Genomic DNA, 9912 nt, shown 5'->3' on the forward strand with positions numbered 1-9912 from the left:
CTAACTACTGAAGCTATAGCGATTCGCTTAATTACTTTGTTTTTACTTTATTTTCATTATCGGATGCCTGAATCTGTGTTTGTCTATTAATGGATTTATTGCATGTGTAATACAAGCTAAAGTGAAAGGAAGACCACCCAAACTTCAGGTTTCCAAAGAAAAAAGAATTGTCTCTCTCTAACCTGCTGCAACAATTGCAACAATTTCAATTTCTCTGCTGGAACAATTAAAGGATCTAGTGCTGCGACAACTAAGAAGCTTGCAAGTCTCATTATCTTGGTGCTGACTTTGGAGTTCAAATGTCCAAGGAAAAAAGATAACACTATTTGAAGACCATCATCAGAACTTTTTTCTTTTTTTTTATAAGGCTATAAATTAGAAAAGATATCATGGTGATAAACACTATCTTGTTCACTGTTTTGTAAGGCTTTTAATTTAAACACAACCTTTTACTTAGTATATAGTGTCTCTGAAGAAGGAATTTTAAGAACTTTATTATCTTTTGTGATGACAAACATAATGTTAGAAACTTTATATTAAGACTTTATGTTAAGAAATTTTAGAAACTTTATTATTTTTTTTTTTGTGTCTTTGATTTGCCTTTTTATATTAAGACTTCTTTATATATAATAGTGTAAGTGATGTATAAATATATTTTATTAACAGGAGTACTCATAATCCAAGTTGTCATTTATAAACTCTATTTTCAGTTTACAATAGTTTAACCATGATAACTGAAAACAATCTAGCAAAATAAACAGATTTTTTCATTGTTTTTCGTTCTTCTTCGCATGGACGAGCTCGAAGCATAACTACCATGTGAATGCGACGGTAACCTACCACTGGAATTTCCATTTTTGCTTCTCATTATGGCGCCAAAATTGATTTTCTCCTCCCTTAATAGTTACTAGATCTGCAGCAACACTCAAATAATATATTCACATTCATGGAAAGATGGAAATTAGAATTTATTTAATTAATTTTTAGAAATTAAAATTGATATATTTTGCTAAATATATCTAGTCAGCAACACACAGCATACCAAATATAATTTGTACTGCTATTTTACGTTCTAGATCAATAAATTTTTAATGACACTGTGAAGAACTTAACGAAAGGATCAACGTAATTTTAAATAAATTATCTAGAGAATAATTTAATTAAAAAATCATTTAGAAACAAAATGAAAAGTATGTACTTTGTAGGGACTAATTTAAATATTAAGCCGACGTATTGTCCTGTGGCTCGCTGCTCGCCTCTGCCCACTTTGATATATTTTCTTTGATAATTTTCCTCTAACCAGCTATCGCATTCGTTTTTATTATTCCAAAAATCAAATCCCTAATTTTTCAACCTATCCCTGTTACGATGTTTTCTTCCTCTTGCTGGTCGCTGCCATCGCTCCTCTCTACTCTGCTGGTGCTTCCCCCTCTGGTCTCTGCGCTGCCTCTAGCAGCAGTAGGTTTTTGCGTTGTCCCTTCTTGTTTTGCTTCTCGTCTATCTGGTTCAATTCCTGTGATTATCATGTGTTTGTCTTTTGAGGCTATAATTTCTGCTTGGAATTTACACACTTTTTCCCCCCTTCAGTTGATTTATATTTCTGATCCTTTTCTGATTGTTGTTTCTGAATTGGATTGAGGAGTTACATAACAGAAATATATTAGGTTGTTGATGATGCAGTCACAGTTGAAATTTAGTAGTCCTATATATATTATTCTGATTTCAGCAATTTGCAGTGCACGGACCAATGTGGTTCTGCATTTAATTGGTAGCTCTTTGCTTTGATGCAAATCAGCAAATGTGACTGCATGCTTTTGTTCTGTGTTTCTAAAAGAATGAAGACATTAGTTGGGTTTAGGTAAGGTACATAAATACTTGGATGTTTATATAGGTTTTTATTTGATCTAGTTATGGAATGAAAGTTAAGATTTATCATTTTCTATTTGCGTTTGTGAATTTCAAAGTTGACCTGCAGCCTTTTTTTTTAGGTCTATATCTTACATCTGCAAGATAAAACTAGATCTTTTTATTTTTCACTGCTCATAAGATAAAATTATTCTGTCCAGCTGTATTAATGTCTCTGTTGCTTTCAAGATATTCATGTTCTTCCTATGCTTTTGCACTCCTCAGGAACTGAGGTGTGCTGCTTGTCTTGAGCTTTGGGCTAGAGTTCTCTGACCGTTTTACACGCAGAAGGTTTTGTCCCTTTCTTTAGCTGTCTGTTGCTTTTTCTTTGAAGAAACTGTGAAGTTTTATTAATAGATATGAATATGGGAGAAAACTATTTCCAATGTAAGTCTCCCCATTTTCTTACATCAATTCCCACCTTTGAAAATATATGCAGAGAATGCATATTTTCTTCTTGTTGATAGGGGGAAAGTTTTTAAATGAGAAAAGAGGAAAGTACAACAAGGGAGAGGATAAGAAATCCTCTAAAACAAGAAAAGAAACATGGAACTTTACACAGTAAAAACATAAGCAAAGTTGTTCAGCATCTATTATCTTTACATGTTTATTCATAGTTGATGTGTATTTATGTGTATGTATCATCTTTTCATATGCCGATTTCTTACGGAGATCCTTTGCTAAAGGTCTATTACTTTTCAGATTCTTGCATGTGTCTCAACTTCACCCGGTTGTTCTTCCAGAGGACTTAATTGATAATGAGACTGTGACACTTGATCAGGTATTAAGGTGTGATTCATATTTATATATGTTTATTGGTGCCTTTTGCAAAATTATCTGAAGTATTCAGGCAAAAAAAAAGTTTAAAGTAGATTTAATGTATCCTATACATAGGTAATTAAAGATGACTATTTGTTTTAACTTTCAATATTTTTAAATGAATTTTTGAATGGTACTAACTTAGTAGGTTGACATCTTCTCAACCCACGTCTAACAGATTGCTTTTGCATATCACGTCTATGCTTTTCTTTCCAATTTTGTATTAGGAAAATAAAAATTGGCTCTCTTAGATGAAAAAGGCATGCCATGATGTTTTACTGACTGCAGTAAGCTAAATTGGTGGATATTCTCTCTAACTTATATTCATAATTGGTCATTACTCATTTATATTATTGCAATTCTGAAGCTGAAATCTTGCTTTGGTGTTTATTCTTGGGAGACTTTTCAGATTGAGAATGTTTGATTCCTAAGCTTTTCGTTATGCATAGCATCAAATTCCAGCCATCTTCTTCAATTGAAAATAATATATTTTTGAATTAATTATCTTCTGGGGGTTGCAAGATTCATTCTTTTCTTTCTGATCCCAAACTAAAAACGAAGGCAGAAAAACAATTTTGTTGGTTTTGGGATTATTGAGAAATGGAGAAGGTAATAAACATTCTGAAGCCGAAGCCGAACCCTCAACAGTTGTTGAGAGATTGGCAGCGTCGCCTTCGCCAGGAGTGTCGCAACATTGAGCGCCAAATTCGCGGTATTCTCTCTTAAACCCTAATTTCTTCTTCTCATCCTCTTCCTATTTTATTGTGGCTGATTTTTGTGTTTTTTCAATTAGTCAGATATACAGAGAGAAGAGAAGAATGTACAAAAGGCGATTAAAGAAGCTGCGAAGAGGAACGATATGGGCTCTGCAAAGGTCAAAATTTTCGGCACTTTTTTTTTGTTTACTTTTGAAACTAAACTGTTCAAATAACGAAGTCACTGTTTTGGAATTTGCAGGCCCTTGCTAAGGAACTTGTGAGATCCAAGAAAACAATAAACAGACTTTATGAAAATAAGGCACAATTGAATTCAATATCAATGCACCTTGGAGAAAGTGTGGGTAAGTTTCACCATGTTTTTATTTGGCTTATCAAATAGTGAACCTTTATCCAAGTCAGAAAAGAGTTTATGCTAGCAATTGAAAAGGAAGATTGGAGGTAATTAGGTCAGTTAGGCTGGTCAGGATCAGGATGTGGATGGAATCAAATTTCTATTTGGTGAAAAGTGCACCATCATTGTAATGGATACCCTTTTTGTGTTGTATATGTTGTTCTGTTCAAATCATAAGCTGAGAACCATTTGTTGTTGATTGAGTCAATGCACTTATAGCAGTGGTGTGACAACCATATATGTTCTAGCAACAATTGTTGTTTGGTAATTAAGTTTAGCAGTTAGTTCTCATGTCAGATTTGTGTTGTTAAAATCTCTTTGTTGTGCAATTCATGGTGTTGTTTGCTTTTGCAGCAATTGCTCGTACTGTGGGACATCTATCCAAGAGTGCCGAGGTTATGAAGCTTGTCAATAACCTCATGAAGGCTCCTGAAATGGCTGTGACAATGCAGGAGTTCAGCAAAGAAATGACAAAGGTATGCGAGACCACTTTCTTGTTAGAGAACATATTTTCCTTGTACTTAATCAGGAATGATGTATCTTGTAGGCAGGAGTTATCGAAGAGATAGTTAACGATGCTGTTGACTCGGCTCTAGATTCTGAGGACATAGAAGACGAGATCGAAGAAGAAGTTGACAAGGTACTGACAGAAATAGCTGGTGAGACAGCTGCAGAGCTCCCCGAAGCCGTCTGGAAACAAAAGTTGAAGCAACCTGAACAAAGGGTTGGAGCCAGTGGAGGGGTATGTGCAAGTTCATTCTCTTTGTGAAAAGGCTCTTTCGTTGACACAGTTTACACTAATTTTTGAACATTATATAAATGCAGGAAGAGGCTATAGCTGAGGGTGTTGATGATGAGGAAGAAATGGAAGAAATAAGGGCAAGACTTGCCAAAGTTAGGTCATAACTCATAAACAAGGCTTCAGTACCTAATAATATACATTGCAAGAGAAGATGTGGAGAGAAGTTTGCATCCTGTTTGTGATAGTTTGATTGGAAAAGAGAAATAATGGGATGGGACAGATTGTATGTAATACACGAAAGTTGTATGAATGGGTAATAGATCTTTTGGGACTCTACATGATCAACGCGCGAATATATTAGTGTCTTTTTCGAAAGGACTTTTCGTTATTGTTTTTGAATTTTCTCAGCGTTTTCGATCTACGTTTTCTTCTATTTCTGCGTTTTTTGTATTTCTCTTCGTTCGTTTTCTGCATTCTCTTTTTTCGTTTTGCGATTTTTTTCGTTCTCTACAATTTTGAAATCAACTTCTGAAATCAGTTTTGAACAGTTATCTCATTGTTGAAGATAATGAATGATTCAAGTTCAGATTGTCAATTGAACTAGAGCAAAGTGGATTATTGTTTTGAATCCAATCAAGTGATTGAGGTGTGGTTTGATTCTGGTTAATATTTTCGTTAGTAGTTTATAATTCTGTAGGTGAATAATGTTTTTCTGTGAAAATTGCTGTTCATCATTGATGGTTTGAATTGAATTTAATGTAGGAATTTTGCATTAAAGAAAATATTTGTGTATTCGCAACAAATTTTCGGTATAAAACTAAGATATTTAAGTGTATTGTTTAAGAATTTTCGGTGTATGTGTACTGATAAGTTCTGCATAATTTAAAACTTTTCTTCTCCTTCCTTGTCATCTTCTGCTACTTTTTTTTTCATAATCATCATCATCATCATCTTTTTATTTATTATTCATCTTTTTCTTCTTGTTTTAACTTCTCAAGTTTTTTCTTGTTTTACTCTCTTAACAAAAATAAAAACAAAAAAATCAAACAAAGAAGAAGAAGAAACACATAATGCTGTAAAATTACTTGGAAGATGATGAACTTACATTCATTCAACTACAAGAAAGAAAGAACAAAAAAAAGAACAAAAAAATGCAGCACTAAAGGAAACATTGTTGTGTATTTGCAGCAAATTTTGGTGTAAATTAAGATATTTATGTGTATTGTTAAGAATTTTTTGTGTATGTGTACTGATAAGTTCTCTATAATTTAAAACTCTTCCTCTTCCTCCTCCTCATCTTTTGCTACTGCTTCTTCTTTTTTTCATCATCACCATCTTTTTTTTCTTATTCATATTTTTCTTCTTTGTTTTACCTTCTCAAGTTTCTTCTTGTTTTACTCTCTTAACAAGAATAAAAAAAATCAAACATAAAAGAAGAAGAAACACATAATGCTACAAGATTACTTGGAAGAGGATGAACTTACATTCATTCAACTAAAAGAAAGAAAGAAATAAGAAAAAAAAAGAAAAAAATGCAGCATTAAAGGAAATATTTTTGTGCATTTGTAGCTAATTTCGGTGTAAAACTAAGATATTTATGTGTTTTGTTTAAGAATTTTCAGTGTTTTTGTATTGATAAATTCTGCATAATTCAAAACTCTTCTTCTTCATCCTCCTCATGTTCTGTTGCTTCTTTTTTCATCATCATCACTATCTTTTTTTTTCTTATTCATCTTTTCCTTCTTGTTTTACCTTCTCAAGTTTTTTTTGTTTAACTCTCTTAACAAAAAACAAAAAAAAAAAACAAAAAAATCAAATAAAGAAGAAGAAGAAACATATAATGCTATAAAAATTATTTGGAAGAGGATGAATTTACATTCATTCAACTAAAAGAAAGAAAGAAATAAGGAATGCAGCATCAAAAGAAATATTTTTGTGTATTTGCAGCAAATTTTGGTGTAAAACTAAGAGATTTATGTGTATTGTTTAAGAATTTTCAGTGTTTTTGTACTGATAAGTTTAGCATAATTTAAAACTCTTCCTCTTCCTCATCTTCTATTGTTTCTTCTTCCTCATCTTTTTATTTCATTTTTTCATAATTCTTTTTGAATTCAGCTTCGCAACTTCTTTCACTTTTTGCGACGATTTTGAGAGATTTTTAGGAGATTTTGATCATTGTTTGAATTTTGAGTGTTGCGATTTTGATTGAGTGAGAATAACTGTTTGTCATAATAGTTTTTGTACTATTCAAGAGTTGGAGAAGCGCTTGTTAACACACAATCTAAACTGAGGGTTGTTTTTGTTGGGTTTAGGCCAACTTACATGAACTTGTGTGCCAAAACAACTTGTATGTGTAGCAGGCATTTTCTCAATAAATGATTTAGAGATTGAATTTTTGCGTGATTTTTTGCAAGCATAATTAGAAAAATGAGATATTTTTATTCTTAAAGTTTGGTGATTTTTCTCTGATTATATATTTTTTGTGATTTTTTTGTCAACAACCAATAATACTTTTAAAAAATCACAAAAAATATATACATAGCGAAAAATTACCAAATTTTAAGAATAAAAATATCTTATTTTTTAATCATCCTTGTGAAAAATTGATTCAAAATTCAATTTCTAAAGCATTTTTTGATAATACATATTTAATGCTAGATATTTTTGTCGAACTTTTAAATTATTTGAAGGTATTTTTGTTGATAGCAAAATTCAAGTACATTTTTATCAGTGACAAAACTATTCAAATATATTTTTGGTAGTTTACTCTAATAAGTATCTAACTTTATACTTATATTTATGTCTAAATTATACTTATACACACGTGTATGTATTAGTTGATACCAATATTATATATTTAATTGGCCAATGTAACATCAGATGATGATTGAAATACTTCATTAGCTACTACCATAAAAGAGAAACTACGATCCCAAATCGACGTTTCATCACCCACATTCAAAAAGAAATACAATTTTTTTTGATTAGTCACAAAGTTAGTCGATTTCTCTAAAGGAATCTTTTTTCCTCCCCCATAAAAATTGTTATTTCTAGCAGCTAACTCTGTCTTTCTCTTTTTGAAAACTATGGCTTTTCTTTTGGGACTGCCTGATTAACTTTGTCCTCCCTATCTCTCCTAATCGGGTCAGACGAAGACCCCTTTTTTTTCACATTCTTAGTCTTCAACTGAGCTCTTAAACTCGCTGCAACAATACCTGGGTATTTTCTGTCTATAGAAAACACAACCGATCTCTCAAAACACCACATAACAACAATTTTCTCAAATAAAACCCGATTATAAGTCTTACCAAGGTATTTGACTACAGACCCTCTGTCTTCTTCCCATGGAAGCAATTCGGACACATATATCAACTTATCTCTTTTAATCACTCCTAATAAAAATTCTATTATACATTCATTTCTACTGTTAATTTTTTTTAGGACCTAACACATGCACTAGCTGCGAACACCAGTAAAGGAGAAACTTTTCACCCAAGTGTTCATCCAAATAAAACAGAAAATCTTCTTCTACACATTTTACTTTCAGAAACATCTCCTTAAAATCTTTAAACGAAGATTTATATAACTTGAAAATCCCTAAACCAGGAGTGCTGTTTAGATTCACCCACACACCTTTTCAAACCCTCGTGACTTGAAAAAGCGAAAAATAACTCCAGCGAGGGTTTTATTTCAAGAAATTCAATTAAAATTTTAAAACATTTCAAAAATACCCAGCCGTTTAAATGAAGTTGAGATGGTGCACAATTAAGTTGTTTTAACACAGAACATTTAAAATTAATGAAAGGAAGTTTTACTTGAAGTTCTTGTAAAACGCAATAATGCATATAGAAAAATTCAAAATCATTTCTTCTGTGAAAAACTCGTTCAACCCTAGTGTGTAGTATCAGCTCCACCTGAACACCAAATCCCTCCCTTACTACTTTTGATTTGTCTATTTTATCTACACTCTCTTTATCTACGAACAGTGACCCACGGATCTTAACATTTTCACCAACTCACCTATATGAACTATCATCCTCTTTTTATAGCTCTTTCCTACTTCTCCATACCCATTATTTTAAGAAAATAAAGAAGAAGAAGAAGAAACAACAGTTAAAATGACAATGAAACTAACTCACCTCTTTTGTTCATAATTATTTCCTCTTGAAAAATGTCGTCTTTGAAGTTGTTGCCTTTATGAGAGCAGCCACTGTGATTCCAAATAAATATCTTCTCAAATTTATGAAAACGGTTGGGTTCCTTCTCAAAATCCAAGCTTTCGTTTCCTTTTCTTCACAAACCAATAGTGTAAATCTCATGGGAAAATGAAACGGTAACTATTTACTTATAAATGAACATCTTTTTCTTTAAAAATGTTGTATTTTAGTTTATTTTAATAAAATATGTTGATATAGGAGCTCTATACTTATAACTAAAAAGATGCTAAGTTATAAACCATTATTTAAAGCTCAACCTGTTTTACTAAAATATCACCAAATCAAACTTGGGACAATGATATATCCGTTATAAATTGGTTACATAATATAACTCGGCTACATACATTATAAATCAGTTTCATCATATAAATCGGCCACTAATATTAAAAACGTATCAAAATATTATGATATATTTTTATCTGTTATTAATACAAATCGGTAATAGAAAAATAATTATTGACGCTTATTCCTATTATAAAAGGAGGAGAAGCGGAAAGAAAGAGGGAAGAGATTATTGATTTGAGAATTACTTTTTAGACAGAGCTCATTATTTATACATTGACTTGAATGTTGGAGTGCCTTTTGCAGGTGCCCACCTCTTTGTTCTCTTGGTATCGAGGTATAACTCATTCCGATGGAAAGCTTGAAGATAATCACCTGAGGATGAGCTATACCAAAGTCAAGCCAAACAAGAACAATTTTTTTTATGATATTCTTCAATTTGACAAGGATGAATCTGTTGTGGATCTAAACAGTACATGAGGTTAGTCGTTGTTCAATGAGTTGTTATATACACAAGAGAGAATTCAAATCCTTCAATACTTGTTTAAGCAGACGAGTTAACCACTTGACCAACCTAAATTAGTAATTTAACTCTTCATTTATTTATATTTTATATGAATAGTTTAGATTTAGAGTTTAATATTTAAAGTCTAAAGTTTAAAATTTAGTGTTTAGAGTATTTTTTTACCTTAAATAACAAATTATTTTTTAAAAATATTGTATTTTTACTTTTCATTTTTTTGAAACACATCTACATTCATATGTGAATATACTTTTAATTCGGTCTCAGATTTAGCAAGGTTTTTTTTTTCACCATTGTAAAAAAAAATAGAGAAA

General features: G+C 31.6%; 1 protein-coding gene across 8 annotated transcripts; it reads left to right on the top strand.

The window, feature by feature from the left end:
* Positions 1 to 1247: 1247 nt before the first annotated feature.
* On the top strand, positions 1248 to 4951 carry LOC107465675 (vacuolar protein sorting-associated protein 24 homolog 1). Of its 8 annotated transcripts, none has more exons than XM_052254781.1 (9): positions 1248 to 1858; positions 2131 to 2196; positions 2608 to 2694; positions 3134 to 3436; positions 3522 to 3598; positions 3682 to 3784; positions 4189 to 4310; positions 4382 to 4576; positions 4660 to 4951. In XM_052254781.1, exons 4-9 carry the CDS (start codon positions 3325 to 3327, stop codon positions 4738 to 4740), a joined length of 690 nt encoding a protein of 229 aa, XP_052110741.1. In that variant the 5' UTR covers positions 1248 to 1858; positions 2131 to 2196; positions 2608 to 2694; positions 3134 to 3324; the 3' UTR covers positions 4741 to 4951. The 8 variants fall into 8 exon arrangements, with proteins under 8 accessions (XP_052110741.1, XP_052110744.1, XP_020986031.1 ...); XM_052254784.1 differs by having other exon boundaries at positions 3290 to 3436; XM_021130372.2 differs by having other exon boundaries at positions 2608 to 2686; positions 3518 to 3598.
* Positions 4952 to 9912: the final 4961 nt, after the last annotated feature.

This window comes from Arachis duranensis, chromosome 9, assembly GCF_000817695.3.
Source record: "Arachis duranensis cultivar V14167 chromosome 9, aradu.V14167.gnm2.J7QH, whole genome shotgun sequence".
Classification (NCBI taxonomy): domain Eukaryota; kingdom Viridiplantae; phylum Streptophyta; class Magnoliopsida; order Fabales; family Fabaceae; genus Arachis; species Arachis duranensis.

Bases quoted from the DNA above. Each gene is read 5' to 3' on its own strand.
- LOC107465675 (XM_052254781.1), top strand. From the start codon at position 3,325: ATGGAGAAGGTAATAAACATTCTGAAGCCGAAGCCGAACCCTCAACAG. The intron at 3,599-3,681 runs GTCAAAATTTTC...TGGAATTTGCAG, and splicing joins ACGATATGGGCTCTGCAAAG to GCCCTTGCTAAGGAACTTGT. The intron at 4,577-4,659 runs GTATGTGCAAGT...ATATAAATGCAG, and splicing joins GGGTTGGAGCCAGTGGAGGG to GAAGAGGCTATAGCTGAGGG.